Source organism: Eriocheir sinensis, chromosome 28 (assembly GCF_024679095.1).
Source record: "Eriocheir sinensis breed Jianghai 21 chromosome 28, ASM2467909v1, whole genome shotgun sequence".
NCBI lineage: Eukaryota > Metazoa > Arthropoda > Malacostraca > Decapoda > Varunidae > Eriocheir > Eriocheir sinensis.
Genome location: NC_066536.1, coordinates 8,222,612 through 8,244,896, shown reverse-complemented (window position 1 = coordinate 8,244,896; position 22,285 = coordinate 8,222,612). Strand labels below are relative to the sequence as shown.

At 38.3% G+C, this 22,285-nt stretch overlaps 2 protein-coding genes and 2 long non-coding RNA genes across 14 annotated transcripts in view; 3 read left to right on the top strand and 1 right to left on the bottom strand.

Moving 5' to 3' along the window:
• LOC127004475 (leucine-rich repeat-containing protein 45-like) overlaps positions 1 to 7,772 on the top strand; it is an 18,975-nt gene extending 11,203 nt beyond the window's left edge. For 4 of the 5 annotated variants that reach the window (XM_050872229.1, XM_050872227.1, XM_050872226.1 and 1 more), the window contains exon 16: positions 2,535 to 7,772. The gene's annotated coding sequence lies outside the window, so the exon portion shown is untranslated. The remainder of the gene's footprint in view (positions 1 to 2,534) is intronic. The other variant, XR_007757843.1, reaches the window with a different exon arrangement.
• LOC127004474 (uncharacterized) lies at positions 5,106 to 22,285 on the bottom strand. Of its 6 annotated transcripts, XR_007757842.1 has the most exons (18): positions 22,197 to 22,285; positions 18,772 to 19,088; positions 17,760 to 17,997; positions 17,323 to 17,408; positions 16,994 to 17,148; positions 16,547 to 16,651; positions 15,893 to 16,053; positions 15,153 to 15,315; positions 14,458 to 14,580; positions 13,888 to 14,171; positions 12,801 to 12,975; positions 12,424 to 12,556; positions 10,966 to 12,075; positions 10,022 to 10,402; positions 9,759 to 9,886; positions 8,774 to 8,882; positions 7,331 to 7,438; positions 5,106 to 5,253 (listed from the first exon to the last, which is right to left on the bottom strand). XR_007757842.1 is itself a non-coding variant. In XM_050872225.1 (17 exons), exons 1-17 carry the CDS (start codon positions 22,255 to 22,257, stop codon positions 5,248 to 5,250), a joined length of 3,735 nt encoding a protein of 1,244 aa, XP_050728182.1. In that variant the 5' UTR covers positions 22,258 to 22,285; the 3' UTR covers positions 5,109 to 5,247. The 6 variants fall into 6 exon arrangements, 5 of the variants coding, with proteins under 5 accessions (XP_050728182.1, XP_050728177.1, XP_050728178.1 ...); XM_050872225.1 differs by lacking the exon at positions 7,331 to 7,438 and having other exon boundaries at positions 5,109 to 5,253; XM_050872220.1 differs by lacking the exons at positions 5,106 to 5,253; positions 7,331 to 7,438 and having other exon boundaries at positions 7,921 to 8,882.
• Positions 12,798 to 17,426, top strand: LOC127004478 (uncharacterized). Its single transcript, XR_007757845.1, has 4 exons — positions 12,798 to 12,941; positions 16,566 to 16,686; positions 16,925 to 17,176; positions 17,309 to 17,426. It is a non-coding gene; the product is annotated as an uncharacterized LOC127004478 (long non-coding RNA).
• Positions 19,531 to 20,081, top strand: LOC127004479 (uncharacterized). Of its 2 annotated transcripts, none has more exons than XR_007757847.1 (3): positions 19,531 to 19,633; positions 19,858 to 19,941; positions 20,026 to 20,081. It is a non-coding gene; the product is annotated as an uncharacterized LOC127004479 (long non-coding RNA). The 2 variants fall into 2 exon arrangements; XR_007757846.1 differs by having other exon boundaries at positions 19,998 to 20,053.

Below are 22,285 nucleotides of genomic sequence, written 5' to 3'. Positions count from 1 at the left end.
TAGCTTCCCTAGTTTCCTTTTAAAGTGTCAACATCTTAAATTCAGATCTTCATTGACTGTTATACATGACCTTCAGGAATGGGAAATATTACATTAAAGGTCACAATTAGGGTTTTAAGTAGTGTAAAATATGAGTATTATTTTGTGAATATGTTACATAGTTAGGAAGGAATAAGTTTACTCATAACCCAGTATTGGCAGAGGGGATGTCAAGCTCTAAAAAGCACAATAATCATAGGCAGAGAAGGAAAACTTGGGTTGCATCACACATGAATGCACTGCCCAATAATTATTGCCCTGTTCTGATTACTTATTATATCCACATAATGATGTTTCTCAAGCCATTGAAGCTATGAGAAGAGACAAGGGGTTTTGGCTCTAAGGGTGTAGAATCCTAGTTCATGCTCTTTCTATGAACTTCTTTCATAACATCGTATCAAAGTTTTAGCTCTTCCAACAATGAAAAATTACGTATATATCTAAAATTTATCATATACCAGAATTGTTTGTGGATATGTAATGTGACTTGCTTCAGCGTGATTTTCTTTGTATGACCCCACCAATGTTTTCTTTTGTCTTGAGGCTCAGCTCAGTCTCTTGTAAGACTGAGTGTCACTATGGTATTATTCCATTCGTGTCTACAAGCATGAGTGCATACTTTGGTCTCAATTGCTTGTCAAAAGAGGTTGCATATCTAGCCTGCACTGTGTGTGTAGCATGGGTAGGGAATGCTCTTCCTCGTGCAGTATAGTGATCACACACATATATTGTAGGGGGATTCTACATAGATTTTTATTTGGGAAAGTTCAAGATCATATAAGAACCAATCATATTGTGATTGTTGCCTGTATATTCAATCACTGGGGAGCTTTCCAAACTCTGTGCAAGTAGGGGACAGCACTGTACCATCATGTCCCTTGGTGTAGAGGAGACAAATGCACCACCTCAGTTGCTTATCTGTGCTTTGATATTTCATTAAAATAATTCAGATATGGAAATGTAGCAGAGAAAACACATTATTCACCTTGCTTTTTTCATGTAGGGAAAACCTGACAGTCCCAATTCGTGCTCCCTGTCTGTTCATAAATGATGCAAAGTTGAGTGAAATCAGGCTTCCAAATGTATGTGACCCTTACGGTGATTTAACAATGTGCGTGTATCAACTGTGTCAGCTTCATCTTTTAATGAAAATAAATTTTTAATAAATGTTGGTACTTGGTAATTCCCAGAATTGAAAGTAACACAGTTGATACATGTGCTTAGTTAAGTCACTAAAATGATCACATACCACTGGAAGCCTGGTTTCACTCACCTTCATATCATATTTATGAACACACGGGGAATATAAACTTGAGTGCCAGGTTTTCCCTACAATGGCTTCATTTTGCAATAAAGCAAGCTGAACAATGCTTTCTTCTCTCAAAATTATTCACATTATTTAAATTAAATAATTGTGTATGGCTTCAGGTGAGACGTTTTTTCACATAGTAGTACATCAAACCATTATTCAATAATGACACAGACTTTTCCATTATCATATAGTGAAAATGGGAGATGTCTAGGGCATTTATAAATGATGTCTTAATGAATTACTTTACTACATAGAAAAAAGCTGTCTCCCGCTGAAATGAAGGCACAGATTGCATGCAACAATTGGCCTTTTCTCAATAGAGCATGTAGATTCCTATTAACACCAGAATTTTAATTTTCTCTGAACTTATAGGGGCAAAGGGCTTGGGGTGACTTGGCTATTTTTCAACCCCAATTTGCAAGAATTTGACTGATTGCCATAGCACTGTAAGATAATATTAAAGGCCTGTCCATATGATATGATTTGTACATACTATATCGAAGTTTTATCATGTTATAAGATAAAAAAATTATTACATAAATGATTATTCTGTGAGTACATATTAACAGTATAGCAAAGGACCTGTGATATTATTGTCACCTCAGAAGTGAAAAGTTATAATACCGCAGGTATTTTGCTATTCCATAATGAACGCCACTTAGTGCCAGGGGATTGAACCCGTGCCTTCTGAGTAGAAGTCACAGCAGCATACTGACTACACCACCAAGGAGCACAGTGGTGTTCATTATGTTTTTTCTTTACTGCAGTTTCCCTAATGTCCTTCGCTATACTGTTCATACTTGCTTGCAGAATTATCATTTATGTAATGAGGGTATTTATAACATAATAAAATAGCTTCATTATGTAAGTATGTACAAATTATATCATGGGCATGTCTAATTTAATCTTAAAATGCTATGGCAATTTATGTCAAATTCTCTGTGAATTGGCAATGTAAAAAAATAGCTAAGTCACCCCTCTACCCCTTGAAGTTAAGATAAAATTTAGTCTGGTGTTAATAGGCATCTGCATGCTCTGCTGCGAACAGGCCAATCTGGGAGAAGGGTGCCAAAAATCAATTTATTTCCTGAGATGAAATGGAGTAGGTATAGTAGTTTTGAAACTATTTACTATTAAAAAAATATTTCCAAAAATTTCTCGTCTCATATACAATTTATTTCAGCATACAAGTGACTGTTGGACCAACCTGGTGATGGTTGCAGGATGTGCCACTGTTGATGGAATAGTTGGTTGGCCAGTTTTAGCTGAAGCTTCACCTGCTATGTGCCTACAACAGTAATAGCGTATGTGCAGATGGCTGAAACAATGAAGCTTTGCTGGCGCACTCAGGCAAGGAAGAGGTGGTGAGAACAACTAGAGCAGGCAACCTCCTAATGAGCCAACAGACTTTCTGTTGTCCATTTTACCATGTTTTCATGTATAGTCTGTTAATTTGTAGCTTGCAATGGGTTGCTTTGGTAATCTTGTCACTGACTGAACAATGGCTTAGGCAGGCTGTCTCTTGCCTGTCATAGAAAACTGGTCTCTTATCACCACAAGATTTACTTTATTCTCTGTAGCTGATTTATGTAATGTAATACTTGATTCCCTCATCAGTGAACAGTAGAATAATAGTGGAATAGGAAAGTGTTGGAGAAAACAAATTAACGCTTTCCTCTCTCTCTGTGTCCTGTCCTTACGATAGGAAGTCCAAGTTCCAAGAGTCCTTCCGAGGGCTACTAATCTTCAGTCACCACAGAGTGGTCGAAGATTACTCACATGCTGTCCATCATTTCATCAACCCAATATTCAAAGTGACTTTTGCCAGAGGGACACCATGGGATTAGTAGGAATATAAATTGTGTCACTAATGGGTTTGAGTGGCCTACTGCTATGCAGCTGCAGTTAATTTTTTTTTACAATTTTCACTGTGTGGCACATTAATTTCTCAATGGCAGTAGCACTCATTGTAGATACTGTACATAACCATATGCACTTGTTTGTATGATACACTGCTTGAGGTGCTTTCTGCTTCTGATTTTCCATGTGATGGGAGGATGGTGCCATAGATTGTATGTGGGGGATAATGTCATAATGGAGGTACACACTTGCAAATGTTTCTTTCTTCCAGGTTTTTGTCTTCCAGGTGGCACACACAAACTTGTACTCAAAAGCATATTCAGTAATCTTTTCAAAACTTGTGATCCTTTCCATTACACTTTTTTCCCTTACATTTCATTTAAAGAGGACACTTTCAACTTGTAACAGTGTGACTTTTCCGGTAATAATAAAATGTTAGAGAGAAGTCGGTGAACAAGGGGGAGTAGACATATTTACAGTATGACATCACACTATTGCTGCAGCAACAGATAACTTAAAATATCTAACAGGCATCCAGAGCCAAATAGTGAGTTAACCCATAGCTTACTTTTAGCAAATCATATATGAAAACTGCCAGATATTTAGAATAAACATGCTCATCCTTACAGCCACTGATTGAGGTTGGTAAGCTGAAGTTCAACAATAAAAAGAACATAAAATATTGAACCAAATAAATACGGGCATCCCACATTATACGATTGGGGTATGGTTCTCGAGTGGTTTAATGAGGAAATCTTCCAAGTCACATGTACTCAATAGCACTTATTAATAATAATAATTAAACAAAAGTAGTGTGCCATGTTCACTCCTTGACCTTCATGATGATGCTTCACTTATTATCGGGCTTTTCTTTTGCCCTGGGCACTGGTAGATTCAATTCCACTACTTATGCCAAGATGCCCTTATTGCTGTAACAGAATAACAAGACAGGGAGCAAAAAACACTAAAGGAAATACATGTGTTTGACAGCAGATTGAGACTCTCCCCTTGATCTCCCGTGTGGCATAGCAATGACGTGATTCCACCACCACTGAGCAGCTTAATGATCACGTGATTATACCACCATTGTATGGCATAGTAATCATGGGAATGGATAACTGACCAAAGACAGCTCATAAAATCGATCGTAGGGGATCATGTAAGTGATTGATCGTATAACAATGGTTGCTCGTATATTTTACAATGTTAGTAGTACCTCATTGGTTGAGCAGTAGTCTTTTCCAAATTCATGGGATTAGGAGTAAGGATCCACACTGAATGGAAACCTGTCCACGTGGATTTTCAAGGCTTTTGGCTCTAGATGCTTCACACTGTGTGGTGGTCTATTTTCCAGTAAGCTTGCAAAGCTGGTTTTAATCAAGATTTCATGATCTAAGAAGCATAATACATACACTTGCAACATTAAAATTTAAGTATTATTTACAGATCATAAAAATACTAGGAAGTTGAGCTGGGTAAAATTTACCGACAAAACATCCAATCATAAACAGCTGCCAATTTGCAATATCATCATCACAACTTCATTTCTCACATAAGCAGGTTGTGGAAAGTAAAAGATTTACATCACTTTCATTGGGAAAGGAGGTCAAAGGAAACAAGTGAAAAAAGGTTATCGCGACTAGTTTCGCAAAGGAACTTCTTCAGGGCAAGCAGCTTAGCAAAACTACTCGGGAATATACTCACCTCTTTGCACCCGTGTTTCCTTTTACCTCCCTTCTCACCCTGTTGAAAATGTTCCAATACCCATCACTTACTTTAAATAAATTATTTACAAAAGTTAAAAATAATAAATCATAGAAATATTCTATTACCGAAAAACATACTCCTGGAGTACAAACAAGATAAAAAATAAAATACTGCAGTATTAAATTTTCAACCCATCTCTGAAGATTACAACTGCATATATTATAATGCAATAATACTATGACTTAACTATTTTGAAGAGAAAAAGAGCAGAAGGATCCCACAACCATTAGAAATGTGCGTGTGTTCACAGGACAGGAATACTCAGGTCTCTACGTCTGGAAAAGAAGAAAAAGTTGTTGAAGGATGAAAATATAAAATATACAGTAAAAAGGGAAACAAGAGAAGCTGGAAAGTTGAAATAAAAAATGACAAGATTCAAGAGTAATCAATACTCATCATTAAATTTATCTCCAAGATTACATCACTACCAGGGCAACCAAACTTCATCTATAGGCAGAAATGTGCTATGAAAAAGACAAACAAATGGAGGAAAGACAATTAGAGAAATGGATCAAACTACACATGCATGTCCCTTTAGTACTATTGTTTCAGGCATATAAACAATACTAGCAAAGGTACTAGCATCACTTCAACTACTCAAGATAACATAAAATGAACTCAATTATTTGTTAGATGGAAGTTCTAAGTATCATTCTAATATATTTGATGTGCAAGTTTGGTTATGAGGTTAATGAGGCAAAAGAAAATGTTAAATGGATTCTTGGAAGGAAATTAATAACAAAAAAGTCCAATTTGGAAACTACTTCCAGGTGAAATACATAATAAGTAATGCAGCCAATATGAAGAGCCAGTACAAAAATTGAATGTTCCCTACTGAAGACAACAGATGGTAAAAAGATGAAGAGTACAAAAATGGAAGTGACAGTACGGTAAGGTTCAAAGCAATGGTAATTCAATCTGACACACGGCAAGGTTCAAAGCAATGGTAATTCAATCTGACACACGGCAAGGTTCAAAGCAATGGTAATTCAATCTGACACACGGCAAGGTTCAAAGCAATGGAAATTCAATCTGACAATGCCACAACAGCTGAATGCAGCAGATAAGTATGGAAGACCCACACAAGGCATGAACATGAGGCTTGAGAATAAGTGAGAAAATGTCACCACTGAAAGTTGTCTTCATCTATTTCAAGAAAAGAGTATCAAGGCACCTCTCAAACCACGTTTTTAATGATCTTTTCCGATTCTCTTAGGCTCGCTTCACAAGAGCAATTTTTTCCCATAGTAGGGTGTCAAGAAGGCATGTCTTCACAAGTGCATAATTATCCCACAAGGTATGCCTGAAGCAGTGCACAGATACCTCTGCATCTATCTATCTATCAATCAATCTATCTATCTACCTATCCATCTAGTATCTGCCTATATAAAAAGCTAAAGTATGATTTGCTATTATGATAATTTGTACAACATCAAGGGTAGGCGGTGGCTGAAGTGGTAGTGATGAACGACGCGAGTTCGAATCCCCACGCTACCACCTCGGATTTTTCAGTCACCGCCGAGTGGCTTAAAACTACCCACATGCTGTCCTGAAGACCACCCATCAACCCAGATTCTAGAGGAAACCGTCCAAGAATCAAGAACGAGTTCCGGGGGGGCAGCATGAGCCAAGTGAAGATGGTGCCACTATAAACACTTGCCTGCGCCATGATGGGCTGGGGCCGAATACCATCCAGGCCCCTCAAGCAAGCCTATCGGCGCAATAGGTGGAGACATAAAAAAAAAATAATAAATAAATAAAAATAAAATAAATAAAAAAAAATCTCAATAATAAAAAAGGAGGAACAGCACCCTGGCCCTAGCACAGATGAACCGTGACCATGAGTCCACGCCTGCCATGCGGGAAAAACCCGCCCATCTGAAGTACTCCATAGACCTCCATGGTATTCTAAAACACTCGGTGTGGGTTAGCAGTACAAGTGGCAGGTGAATCTGATGCGTGGACAGCGTGTAGAGGGTCTAATTGAACTCCGTGTATTTCTAAACTGCGCGGGAAAAAAAAACTCATGTGAAGCAAGCTTTATATTTTTCTTTTAGGGAGCACAAGCCTTAAACTTTCCTTTTAGGGAGTAGTAATTCTGCAGGCTTTCTTTCTTTTTTCTTTTTTGATTGCTTCAAGTTGGAAAAAAAAAGGGGGGGGGGGGGGGGCAACGGTACCAATGAGTCAAAGGATTTCTAAGCTGGTGACTTGTTTCCCACTTCTAACTAAAGCAGCAAAACTGAAAGCTCATTTACAAACTGCTGTTCAACAAGTGATGCAACAAGCAATGTTTTGACACTTGGTAAACTTATTATTGTGATGACTTGCTGCCATATGTTACAGTAGACTTACTGCTTCTGCATCTGTTGCCATCTTCAATTAAGTGATTATATTTCCCTTATCTTCCCCTTTTCCTGCTGGCAGGTACTGCTGTTTTCAGAAGTCATCTACTTTGTGGCTCTAGAAAGCATGAAATGCTATTCTGATATCGTGCTAAATTTAATTCCTGTTACAAAATGTAATGACTCAAAGGCAAGACATTAAACCTGGATATTGTATTATAATATACTGGAGGAAAAAAGCATGGGGTAACTATAATAAATACTTGGGATGATGCAAGACTATAAAAAGTCACAATGAAGTGTTATAAGAATCAATCTAATAGACTACCAAGAAATTCAAATAGTAGAAAAATATATAATTAACATGCAAGTTTTATATGTAGATGTCATAAATTAAAGAACATGCATCTATTAAAAAAAAAAAAAAAAAAAAAAAAAAACATTCAAACAAAGGAACAGATACCTTTATAGATGCTTAATATATATGATTGATGAAAAACTGTAAGAACAGAACAAAATTATACTTGACACAACTTGATCTCTGATTAAACTGTGTAACAGAACTGGTAAACACACCTTAGATGTTTAAAATCTTAGCTTTAAGAAATATGTATTATGCAATGAGCTCACATTTTACCCATGTGTTCAATGCCTCAGGGTTTTAAAATATCTTATTTTTGGCTGACCATAGGTCTGCCTCTGCCAGACACTGCTTGGTTGTGTAGAAGTGTAAAGATTAACTGTATGCTGTCAACATGACTGTTCATCTCATACCATGGAGGCTTTCTTTATACAAGATTATTAGTGACTTTGGAGTAATTTTTTAAAAAATTATAACCTCCATGAATGCTGTTTATAATATGTCACTTATCCAACATGAGGATCCAAAAACAGGTGGCTGTCACCAGGTAATAATCTAAAATATACTTAGGATAGATAAGATTTTCAAAACTGAATTTTTATTATTCAACTAAAATCATATTTAATATACTCACTAAGTCTGAGCCCCAGCACAACAAATATGGTGCATGCCACTTTCAAAACTGTACTTAATGATTACTATGTGTACCTGTGATGTCATGTTTCATAGGTACTTGGCACTTGGGTTACCCCTCCATTAAGGGTGAGCTTAGTTTTAACATTATAGTTATAATAATAATATTTACAAAAAAATATGGATATATAAAGCACTGTGCAAAGCTACTGAACAAAATATAAATTTTACGTCCAACATCAATCAAAACCAGTACATAAATGTCAAAAATAAATAAATAAACAAATAAATAAATAAAATAATAAAAAATAAAACCATGCATATAAAATGCAAAAAAATCACTAAACTAAATCAGCTGCATGCTTTGTGCCAGCTGATGGTAACAACTTGATACATTAATAAGATAAATTACGAGACATTTATATTCCATTGTATGTGAGCCAAGTTTATGGTGCTTACCGCACTATCGCAGTCTTCACAGAACCATGAATATCCACGCCGTTTAGGGGACTTCTTAAGGGGAGGCTCCAGACAATTGAAGTGATAGGCTTTGTTGCATTCATCACACCTGAAAACCAACATCTATATAGTAAGGGAAAATAAAGGCAATAAAATTAAGGGAGGTGGTGGCTGAGTGGTCAGCATCAGGTGTGGTGTCCTGGAGGACCCGAGTTCATGCCCCACCCACTGCAGCAAGCTGACAATTTTCAGCCATTGTTAAGTGGATGAAGACAACTCACATGCTGTCCTGAAGACCACCTATCAAGCTGGACTCTAGCAAAACTCTCTCAAGAGGATCAAATGGAGCTCTGGGAGACAGATAAGCCAAGCAAGAATGGGGCCACTAACAAGCTGGAGCCAAATAACAGGCCCCATCGTGAAAGTCTACCAGTGTTATAGGCCGAATGTAAAATATGTATATATACAAAAAAAAATTAAAAAAAAATAAAATAAAATAAATAAATAAATAAATAAATAAAAAAAATATATATAATAATTAGTTTCCCCTCTTCTGGCACTACCTCTGTTTACATTCAATCCCTTACTTCTAAACTTTCTCTTGTCAATACTCATTCACCTTATTGGTCCATTTTACAGGTGGTCTTTCCCTGATAATCATCTCCCTAAATCTCGTTCTCACACACTCTTCACAAATTCTTTTCATTCATTCTTAGAGAATGTGCAAACCACTTCAGAGTACCACACTTCACCTGTTAAACCACTCCACAATCCACTCCTCTTGCTCATACATCCATAACTCCTTTTTCATCCTATCTTGAAACACTATATGCACTTCTTTAATTGCTCATTTTATAATTTTCACATCTACCTCAGGATTAATTTATGACATTATCATCTATTATTCTCTAACATTCTTTAAATTACAAAAATTTCTCCCATTCTTTGATTTTGTTGCCCATTAAGAAGTGACCAAGACACTTACGAGACTGTGTTGGTGACTCCGCCAGTTTCCCCACACACGTCGCATTTACTGAACTGCTGAGGGTCACTGGGGTCTGACCTCCTCCGACTGCTGGAACTTCCACCTGTGCTGAAGGTGTTCACATGACTCTGCAAAAGGTAAGAGATAGTTACAGAAAAAAAGTTATATTTCACAGGAAAGTTATTTTCTCATGTTACCTGCCAGCCTACTTGATTCTGTTCATACATACCCTCCTTAAAAACTTACATAAAAGTAAACCTTACCGTGGAGGCATGATTGGAGGTGGAGCTTGGGTAATGAGTGCTGGTGGTTGTGTTGCTGGTGTTGGAGGTGGTTGAGGATGGTGGAGCCATGGGTTGAGTTAGTGTGTACCCTGGTGGAAGAGGAGGATACCCTGCTGGTGGGGTCCTGGTCTGGTAGTTGGAGTGGGTTGCCAGGGTAGAATTGGAAGATGTATTGGTCACAGAAGTGGCAGTGGTGGAGGTGGCAGCTGTTGCATTGGTGGTAATGGTGGTGGTGGCAGTAGAGGTAATGGCAGTTGAGGAGACTGCACCAGCTGAGGTCTGGCTGGTGGTGGAGGCAGGAAGTGCTGCACCCACCCCCTGTCCAGCCTCGTCCAATGGCCGAGGGAGAAGGTGCTTGATCTGTCCATACATTGTATAAGGTGAATAGAGGAAATAAAACACAATAATAATATTATGAATACAAAGTCAATCAATGAGGAAAGATAATATATAACAGAAGTAAAGGCCACTACAGGGAAATGATATTCGATAAAAGATATTTAATCAATCTATGAATGCAAGGAGTCACCCTCCTGAAATATTTCTTACTGAAACAAATTCCCATATAAATATTGGGGAGTTTATTGATCAGACACTGACTGGGCTCTTAAAAAAAAGCATGCATTATAAGAGATGTGGACATGACAACAAGTACAGTATTTATGAAGAAATGCTACATTTCTAGGAAAGACTACGATGTCTGGAGAGGTTGAGAGTAAATCTGTGGAAAAAAGCAATAAAGAATAATTGTTGAAATAAAAAAATTTAATACTTCCTAAATTGCATAAGGTTTAGAGATAAAAGGAAAACCTACCCTTATGACTAGCTATATGAAGATAAAATTAGCAAATGAAATTTTTTAGTTTAAAAAATCAAAGTCTGAGACTGATCAATGTACAGTATTATCTGAACATCTCACAAACCTTTATTCTGAACGGTGTGACAATCTCTGATGCCATTTCACCCATGCCATGTTTATCCCGATGGTGGTGCTTTTTTCTTTTCTTCACACCATCAAGCTCTTTATCTTTGTCTTTCTTTTTCTTTTTACTTCCATCTCGGTGCCTCTTCTCTTTCCTGGGAGAGGATGGGTCATCCTCAGCGCTGTGGAAGGACTCTGAGGTGGGGGAGTGCAGGGAAGCCACTGAAGGGAGCGACTCCACACTGGTGTCGAGCTGCATGCTGGAAGCACCTCTTCGCCGAGAAATGGGCTCCACATTTTCAGTTGTTGGTGCCTGAAGATTTCCTGAGCCCTGAGTGGCCTCCGACTCTGTTTGTGGTGGGGCAGGCTGTTGAGGTTCTGCTAGGCACTCAGAACTGGGTTCAGCTTGGTGCCTTCGGCTACGTGTTGGGGAAGAGATTTGTGGACGAGGCGCTTCACCTGCCTCTGGAGGTTGTCGTCGCTGCCGTGAGGGGGAGTTGGTGGCCTGGGAGGGTACAGGTGGCTGGGCGGAGTCTGCCTGCCCTCGGCGGTTCTTGCTAGGAGATGAGGCTTCGGAGATTTGTGCTACTGCTGGCATGGGCCTATCTGGTAAAGATGTGGTTGTTGCTGTGAGTGCTGCAGTAGAGACGCTGCACTGCATGGAGACGGGTGGTGCCTGTGGTTCAGGATGGAGCTTCCTACTCCGACCTGACCGAGTCTCTAGCTGGACAGTCTGGAGAGCATCTTGATAGGGCAGCTCTGGCGGCCCCTTCTTGCCCCGTGCAGCAGCAGTGGTGGGTGACATCTTGTTTGTGGGCATGGGCTCAATTAATGTGCTCACAAGAACATTTTCAGATGAGGTGTGTTCTATGTCACCTGGTGACTTCTTCTGTTTCTTTGGTGTTGTTTTCTTACCATCCGAGCTCCTTCTCCTCTTGCCAGCAATAGTTGCAGCCTCTGGAGATTCCTCTGTGGGCCCAGCTACTGAGGCCACACCAGGGTGGTACAGGTGAACTGGAGGCTTGTCATCAGTACTTGGGGCCACACTCGTGGGCACCACACTGACTGGTGGCATGATGCCCATCTGGCTCTTCTCTCCAACTTCATTACCCTGGAACATGTAGAAAGAGGTGAAAATCTTTTTTGACACACATTGGTTCCTACCCTGCAGCCTTTTTTAAGCATTCCCTCAAATTTTCTTCTCCACTGAATTATGGTAAATGGAAGACTAAAAACTGCTTGTAGGAAGAGGACAGTCCTTTACCTATTAGTTTCTCTGCCTACAGCAAATGGAGAGCATAATTTCTATCCTTTGCTTTCCTAAAAAACTGTAAGGCAGCCTAATAATTCAAATAACTTTATATAGAAATATAAGAGAAGAGGACATCACACCTTGTTTTATATATTTCTGAATTAATCCATAAATGCCAAAACAAAACTATAAATCTATGTTTCCTACCTTGACTTCAGATACCAGTGACGGTGAGAACTTGGCGGGTTCTTTAATGTTCCTGCGCAGCCTGCGAGGAGCTGCCGTGTCCACTTCTGGGGCCTTGTCGGAGTCAGAGGATTTGCAACAGTCTGAACACTGCCTGCAATCATCAACAGAATGTATCTAAATCAAAATAAGTAAATTATATATATTATCAATGCCATTCTTACTATCAAGAATTTCATTTTTATTTATTAACAAATTAGGGTTTTCTATTTAATTTTGTCCAGATGCTCTTCCTCCTTCTATCTCTCAAATATTCAAGTGCTGACCACTAATTTTAACACTGGTAAGCATATCAATTCAATGTATGCTGAAGAATTACAGGAAAGAGTGTAACTCACCATCCCATCTGTTTGGTCTTCTTGGGCATGCGTGTGAGGGGTGGATCGAGGCAGGAGAGGTGATAGTAATGCCCGCATGTGTCACACTCAATCAACAAGTGCTGTTCCTTGGTCAACTGACACACCCGACATCTATTCAAGGTAAGACTGTTTGTTCCAATGTCTGGAAAATACCCTTGTGTAAGAAGAAAAAATTAATAGAATGATTGATCTTCATGATCATATTCACATCCCCATTTAAAGTAAAAAATATCTTGGTCTTGCCTTTCCTTGAAATCAGTAATCAATAATCATTTGTTACAAAACTTAGAATGCACAGCATAATACACAAAATTACTAAGACTAATGTGCTTCATTTATGAAAAAAAACTAGAAAACTGAATTAACTGACTGACTAACATTTCTTCTTAACTAATTTGAATAATCAATTAAAACAGATATCAATAAATTAGTTGAAATCTATTTCACATTACTGTATAGATAAATACATTTGCCTGGATGAGTACACTAACACATAAACAACTGGAAAAAACAAAAACATGAGAATAAGTGAAATGAAAGGGAAGGGAAGGAGTGGATTTGCTAATGAATGAAGAATTTTCACAAAAAATTACAAACTATGAGTGTCAACTTGAAGCATTTTACTGAATTATAAATGAATAATGAACTTTGCTTCTAAATTAGGGACTGAATCCAATTTCTTTTTTTCAAGACTGGAGACAAAGACCTTAAAAAGTCACAAGGATACCAAAGCAAAAAGCAAAGCAAAGTATTGTATGTACATGTAAAGAAATTACAAAGTTTAACAAATGAGGTTGTGACCAGAACCAAATGCACTAGGTTGGAAAAATAATATTATTCAGGCCTAAATCAGTCACTTAGAACTGAAGCACTGAAAGAAAATTATTGATTTTTTTCTTTTTTGCACAAATTTAGTAAATAATAAAAATGGCCTAGTTTATATTTGGATTGCAGATTTAAGGCTTCAATTACAACAATATAAAGTAATAATGTGAAGCCTTAGGGTCCAAACCCATCTCTTACTAATATCTACTCAAGCAAAAAACTGAATGGTAATAATGCTGACCTTGTAACCTATGAGACCAGTACTCACCTCCAACAGGAGGGGCCTGGTCTGTCATCATCTTGGCTGCAGCCTTGGTGATGATGGGTCCTCTCAGACTGCCCTTTGGGAGTGGTCTGGTGGGCAGTGGAGGACTTGGTGGGTTGTGCAGGGCTGCCACCACGGGGGGCAGGGGAAGAGGGCGCCCAGCTAGCCCTTTGAGGAGGTCATGAAGCTCCAGTGCCTTGTTGAGAAGTACATCATTTTCTGACTTTAAGTTTTCACACTCTGTCTCCATCTGGTTACACCTGTTGGGGTGAAAATAAGAAGTAATTGTTTTGATAACTATGGCATGAAGTACCACAAAGAGTTATGACCTCATATATGATGGCAGCAAAGTGACAAATTTGCTTCTGGTTGGGCATAAAACTGTTTTAAAATCCAAATGTTTGAAAGTCAAATCTAAAAATATTTTGGGGTTGCTGTGAAACAGATTCACAAATTGATGTCACAAAACTTAGTGTACTATTGTAGTGGAAAAAAGTGCTACCAATGATGGTTATGATGGCAACTTCTACCAACTAGTTAACTTACTTAATTCTCAGCTGCGTTTCCTCCTGAACAAGTTGAGAATTTTCTGTAAGAAGATGATCCAAGCGATCTTTCATCTCTGCTAGTCGGTTTGTGCGGTCCAGGTAGTAACTTATAAATTCCACGCTGAAATGCAGAGAAAAGTGTCCTGCAGTCAAGAAGCTGATTCATGAGCAGGTGTGATCATCCTTGGGTAACTATGTGTCAAGATTGAAAAATTTGTCTTTGATGAATATCTGTACTTCCACGTCTCCAAATAAAATTGTCAATATATATAATTATATAGTACAGGAAACAAAAGGCGTAAGTAAGAAGCTAAACATATTTTATTACTTTATACAGACATAACTGGGCAAGTGGCTAACACAATATCAGTGGGTTACATTATGCAATATATATATTTACTTCAGTCAGGTGAAACAGAAGGGAGAGAGAGAACATATGTGACAGAGGCATGAAACAGTTGATAGGAAAGAGTTGAAAGAGAGCAGTGTGATTAAAGAGAAATGGCTGATGAAGGACAAGGTAGAGTGGAAGGAGTTAGCAGAGCAGGATGCATGCCAGTTTAATTAATTTTCAATTCCAAAGCTGCGATATGACCAAAGACTTGTTCTGGACTGTGAAACATCATGCAGTGTTAAGATTTTTCACAGACAAAGTGTTGGATCCTATATGATCTAGAGAGTCAGAAAACTTACTTGAAGGCAGGAGGTATGTGCCACTTCTTCCTGATGTCCCCAACACTAGTGGGATGAACAGGCTGGGACTCTGTGCTCAGGCCCATTAACTCCGTCTTGTGGAGGAGAGAGCGGAACAAGGAGGCAGATGTGGAAAGGGCTCTTGGCATCTTCTGAGTGGGATCTGAGGAATGCATTACCTCTAGATATTCCGGCTGTTTGCATTGTTTTGATCAAAGCATGAATAACTGTCTATCTATCAATCTCCCTTTCTGTCTTTCTGTCTGACTCTCATTCTCTCTTGATGAATAATTGCAATTACAACAGTTTGGAAAATGTGATGAGCTAATAATGCTCATATTATTTCCAACTAAAAATCAGTGCAATTTGTGAATTATATGCAGTATGTATCACCTGATGTCTTCTAACAGCTGTCCCTGAATTCAATTATTTTTATTTTCCTTTTATTTTCATGGGTATGGCTACAAGTTTCTTTGAATGCTGTTGTCAATATATATATAAATATATATATATATAAATATATATAAATATATATATATATATATATATATATATATATATATATATATATATATATATATATATATATATATATATATATATATATATATACTTCACACTACCACTCTCCTTCTTTATTTTTCAAAGGGCTAAAATTATATGATAGCAGTAAACAGAAAACAATCATAATAGTAAAGATAGAACTGTAATGACACAAAAAAACAGGTTGTTAATCTTACACCATGGCGTGGGTCTGTTGTTCTTGTTGAAGAGGTATTTGTCCCGGTAACGGCTCAACTTGCGCTGGATGCGATCTTGAGTCTCCTGACTTGAGCCAGACTTGTCTGCTTCTCCCTGCTTCATGTGGAGCTGCAGAGCAAGCCAGTTTCTTTTCCTTCGTCTAATCAACAGAAAACATACCACGGTTAAATTTTCTATCCTCCTGATAAAGGAAACTGAATATTATGATCATAATAATAAAGATCTAATAGGTAAATTTACCTTAGTAAAAGCTGGATTGTGAAGCAGATTTCATCTGTACCAAGGCAAGTCAGTGTTTGAAATGACAGACTGGGCTCTTAATTATCCAAGTGACCTTCATAATAAGTCATTGAAGTTTAATCTTCTAAAATAATACACTGTGTAGTTAGAAATGTTGTAAAATCTAGTAAGCATTTGTATATTGTTGAATATATATCCTAATGTAGAATGTACATTAATAAACATATGACCTACTTCTCTAAAGCAAACTGAGTCAAGTTATCAGTTTAAACCTTTCCTAAACTAATGAAAAAAAAGACTGGAAATATAACTTTTCTGCACACAAAAAGCCCTGCATGAATACTGATTGATGTGATGGTGAGAATGCTGACCAGTGCCACAGTGCCACTCACCTTATGAGTTCCCGGTCAGTGTGCAGCTTGCAGTGCGCATAGTACGGGTCTGCTTGGTCTGCCTCTCCGTGGTTCACCTCAGACAGCAAACCTTCTCGCTGGGCACTGGAAGAAGCAAGAGGATCTCAGTTAACCTACTGGTATGATAACAGTATGAACACACTTAAATGTGTATATTTTCAACACAAGTATTTGTTATAGAAATGAAAAAAATGTTGTTTAATTTTAAGTATTTTCCTATATAGTTATACTGAATTTTACATTATTCATATCAACTTTTCTGGAAGAAAATCAACTGCCTCTATTACATAACACTGCTCTGTCAAGCTGAGGTTTTACAGTGGCCTCTTTAATCATAACATGAAGTCGTATCCTCAGTCTAACACCACAATGAGACCACCACAACTTCTTCATACAACACTTGCAAAACACAAGAGCGATCCTCACCAAGTGACATGGAAGTAGCCTCTGCACATGCCAGCATCACAGCCAATACAAACACCAGTGCGGGAGTATCGCTCGTCCTCACACAGGGTGCAGGTCTTGGCTCCCCACTTGCTGTATGGCATCTCAAACAAGGTGGGGAAGGAGAGCTTGTCAACCTGATGGCAAAGGCAAGACATTACTCATGTAAGTTACCTACTGTACTGTTTATGATGATGTCCAGGGTTAATTGCAAAATATGAAAGAACTTAGAAGTAATATGATAAATATATTTGTACAAGTTTGCAATTGAGACTATAATGCAAGATAAATTCACAGACAAATGCAGTTACCTCGCTGAATGCAACACCTGGAATGTATAAGGCACAAACCAAATGGACCCATCTTCCCATTTCTGTTTCTTTAAAAATTGTATAGCCTGAAAATAAAATCCAACAATGAAATATCTCAAGCAAAATATTTCACACTTCACACCATAAAATAAAATATATCATGTACACAAAATATCCACATAAATGAATTACTAGTCATCTCTCCCTCATGTTACATGGAAAAAAGTCACTATTATAAAAAGCTGTAGGAATGGCTATCCAATCATTACATGAAGATAAGCTTTAGACATTAAATAAAATGCACTGCTAATATGTTAAATGAGATATATATATAGGTGCAATTGGTCAAAATCCTCCAGACACATTAACAACGTCCACACAAGAGGTCAAGGAGCAGTGAGAGAACCAGCAGGAGCGGAATTTGACTTGACACTTACCAAGGTTAGGACACAGTTCGCAGGGAGGGTCCACCACCCCTGCCTTACATGCATCACAGAACCAAGGCTCGGTGGAGCATGATGACACAGTGCTGGAAACGGACACGGAGTCACTGATGCCATAGCAACCTTCATGGACAGACACACTGCAGCCATCACATGTCACGATCTCATTGAGGTCATCCGAGTGGTCCCCCAAGCACACCGAGCACACCAGGATCTTGGGCCGCTCAACACCCTGAAGCATGATTAGATCTTATTCCTTAACAATTCACTCGACAACTGTTAGAATATTTTCGTGGATCCCTCCCTAGCAACAGGAACACTTCACCCTTGGCAACCACCCTCAGGAAATATGTAGATTACCTGGGCAAAGGAATCAACCCTTCCTGTCTAGTAATCTACTTAGGAATGGTAACCTATAACCACTAAATTAATGACTCTGCAGCCAAAGAGAGAAAATACAACCAAAGCTGACAGCTAACATTGCTGGAAAAAGATATTTACCAGCCAAAATATATGTACGGTAAAGGACCGTCACAATATTAGTTATTATTGATTTTTGCCTGCCAAAGCAGAATACCATTAATACCTTCATGTTATAGGTAAGGGATGCAAATACAAGCCCTTTAAGTGTAAATATTAATTTATTTTCTAGAAATCTAAAATCATCATTTTTTTAAATTTTCCCCTCTTGAATGTAATGTAAGATGAATTGAAAGCTGGAGATGGTGCACAAGAAAATAATATGCAGAAATGTGAGCCACAAGATATCAAGACAACATGTCACTAGCTGCTATTTTGTTGGTGGATCTATCAATCGATATATCTAACAATTTATATCAACTCAACTCTTAACATCTAAAAACTCTGATGCAATAAGTCTGAAAAATCTGTAAAATGGGTAGCCACTAGCAACTCAAATAATTAGAGGAATAAACAATGATTCAGGACAACTTGGAAACCTTTACAACAACTTGGAAATCAAGACAGGAAAATGAGAATTCATTACCTTTTCTGCCTCTAAAGCCTGCTTCTTCTTGGCTTGCTCCAGCAACTGAGTCACTGTGAGATTCTTTTCTGGCGCTGTATATGTCACTTCCGCTTCTTCACCACTCTCTCCCTCCGCATCCACGTCATCATCATCATCATCATCATCATCGGGGGCATCTGGGTCGCTATTAATGGATATATCATCATCATCATTGAGCTTAGCCTCATCCACGTTAAAGTCACTGTCGTCAGAACTCTCCCCGAGGTCCAGCTCGGCCAGGTCCACCAGTGCAGCTTTGGAGGGCTTCACCTTCCTCTTGCCCGGCTCACGGTCCACTGGGGGAGGAGAGAGTTACTCTTTTTACTTTATGAAATAGAGGTGTATGAATATTCTAGAATAGGTGGTTAGAGGATCTTGGTTACTCTAGAAAAGGTAGTGGTGCTTGGTTACTCTAGAAAAGGTAGTGGTGCTTGGTTACTCTAGAAAAGGTAGTGGTGCTTGGTTACTCTAGAAAAGGTAGTGGTGCTTGGTTACTCTAGAAAAGGTAGTGGTGCTTGGTTACTCTAGAAAAGGTAGAGGTGCTTGGTTACTCTAGAAAAGGTAGTGGTGCTTGGTTACTCTAGAAAAGGTAGAGGTGCTTGGTTACTCTAGAAAAGGTAGAGGTGCTTGGTTACTCTAGAAAAGGTAGTGGTGCTTGGTTACTCTAGAAAAGGTAGAGGTGCTTGGTTACTCTAGAAAAGGTAGAGGTGCTTGGTTACTCTAGAAAAGGTAGTGGTGCTTGGTTACTCTAGAAAAGGTAGTGGTGCTTGGTTACTCTAGAAAAGGTAGAGGTGCTTGGTTACTCTAGAAAAGGTAGAGGTGCTTGGTTACTCTAGAAAAGGTAGTGGTGCTTGGTTACTCTAGAAAAGGTAGTGGTGCTTGGTTACTCTAGAAAAGGTAGTGGTGCTTGGTTACTCTAGAAAAGGTAGAGGTGCTTGGTTACTCTAGAAAAGGTAGTGGTGCTTGGTTACTCTAGAAAAGGTAGAGGTGCTTGGTTACTCTAGAAAAGGTAGAGGTGCTTGGTTACTCTAGAAAAGGTAGTGGTGCTTGGTTACTCTAGAAAAGGTAGAGGTGCTTGGTTACTCTAGAAAAGGTAGAGGTGCTTGGTTACTCTAGAAAAGGTAGAGGTGCTTGGTTACTCTAGAAAAGGTAGGGCTTGGTGCTTACTCTAGAACAGGCCGAGGTGCTTGATTACTCTAGAAAAGGTAGAGGTGCTTGGTTACTCTAGAAAAGGTAGAGGTGCTTGGTTACTCTAGAAAAGGTAGAGGTGCTTGGTTACTCTAGAAAAGGTAGTGGTGCTTGGTTACTCTAGAACAGGCAGAGGTGCTTGATTACTCTAGAAAAGGTAGTGGTGCTTGGCAGGGTTGTTTTGATTTAAATCAAATTATTTAAATCAAGTGATTTAAATCATGATTTAAATCAAAATTAAATACACTGTATATAAAATGATTTAAGAGTTATATCAAGAGTAAAATATCTAATGATTTAAATTATATATATATATATATATATATATATATATATATATATATATATATATATATATATATATATATATATATATATATATATATATATATATATATATATATACACACACACACACACACACACACCGGTATAAGGAAGAAGGAAAGGAGGGACATGTGAACCAGTCGTACAGGAAAAGTATCAAGTCTATCAAGTCTATTTATCCTGTACTGATTCTGTACTAGTCCTGTAGCAAGTCAGGCACCAGTGAATCATTGCCATCTCTTACAAGAAAAATATTCAAAAGTATATAAAAAAAGATTTAAATCAAATAAATCGATTTTTTTTTTTTTAGAAAAAATCATGTTTTCCAACCCTGGTGCTTGGTTACTCGATAAAAGGTAGAGGTGCTTGGTTAGTCTAGAAATGGTAGAGGTGCTTGGTTACTCATTGACCCGGTAGCAGCGGGGATCATGTTTCTTAATGGTCCCTCTAAGTGAGAAAAATGAGAAAAATCACCCCTCACACAAACCATTTCAAAATATATATCAAAGCATTTGTGATCAATTTATGTATCATCTATTTTAGGGGGGTTAAATCATGGCACAAATTTGGCCCGTCGCTGCTACACAGTAAAGACACAAATTTGGCCCATCGCTGCTACCGGGTTAAAAGGTGAAGGTGCTTGATTACTCTAGAAAAGAAAGAGAAGCTTGATTACCCTCTCAAAACAAAAAAAAAAAGAAAAAAAAAATTGATAATGATAATATAAAGGAGGATAATATCATTCACACAAGTGATAGCAAAGACTTACTTAATGTGGAACCAAGTGAATGAATTCCAAGAACTACCTGTCTAAAGGTTAGGCAAATTTTTAAGCATTTACACTATTATACAGTTATTTGTGGTTACAAGATTTCCTGAAAATTAGTGTTATTTATCTCAAGGAAGAAAAATCAAATTAAGATGGCAGGCCAGGCCACCACTGTACCCTTGCATTGCCACTCTACATCTTAATCAACCCCACATTAATCAAATGGGAAATTATCTAAAGTAATCTATCACTGCTTAAATAGTAACATACAGCCTATCATAAAAAAATACAACCCATCCCCACTTCAGATGTTTCTCATATCTAAGAAACAAGTAATTTATAATGAAAATGGTTATGATTAGCACATGAAAATTACCATAATAAATGGTGTGAACACTGGGTGTAATTCTAGAGTAATATCACAATAAATCTATATTCATTAAACCCCGAACTGTGGTGGATCAAGGTGTAGTACATTAGGTTGGCCTGTTTAAAATTGTCGTCTTCCTTATTGAACTTTAGAATATAAGGTTTGCCGATGAAATACCACCAATACAGAGGTAAGGCGACATCACAAGTTGGAGAGTGTAAAGCTTTTAATAATACACAAACAAAATGCACATCTTAAATCAGTGATGAATGCCCCCAACTATGTCTTGTGGCCTCTAGTTCTTTATGATTGTGCTAGAGGAGCGTTTAGAGGGATTTTTAATTGTTTTTTTTGTTTTTGTTTTTTCATACCATTGAGCTGCCTCCCTTGCTGAAAGAAAATATATATATGAAAAAGTAAAATAATAAATCCGAGGGTCATACAGGTTGCTTATTAGGGCTAAGACACAAGACAGCCAGCACACGACGGCAGGGTTCCTTTGGCTTACCCTCGCGCTGTGCCCCTGATAACGATTAAAGGAGGGCGGCGGGGGTGATGGCATGGAAAATTGTCTGTTAAAAGCATCTGTCAGCGAAGTCAAATTACCGCGCCCCCCACCCTCGGCCGCCGCTCACAAGCCGCACCCTCCCCCTACCCCGCCCCGCAACGCCCACCCGCTAGCGCAAAGTGATCTTGGGGTTAGAATATAAATTTTCACTCAGATGAAACGTGGAATTAGCCTCGACTCACCCATGGCCTGGAGAAATAAGCCCACGGTGTCATTCTTGCCTGCTTTGTTTTCATTCGCCATGTTGCGGCGTCTGCGCTCCCCGATGTGC

Bases quoted from the DNA above. Each gene is read 5' to 3' on its own strand.
- LOC127004474 (XM_050872220.1), bottom strand. From the start codon at position 22,257: ATGGCGAATGAAAACAAAGCAGGCAAGAATGACACCGTGGGCTTATTT. The intron at 14,172-14,457 runs GTAAGTTAACTA...TCACCCCAACAG, and splicing joins GAAACGCAGCTGAGAATTAA to GTGTAACCAGATGGAGACAG. The intron at 12,076-12,423 runs GTAGGAAACATA...TACATGTTCCAG, and splicing joins CACTGGTATCTGAAGTCAAG to GGTAATGAAGTTGGAGAGAA.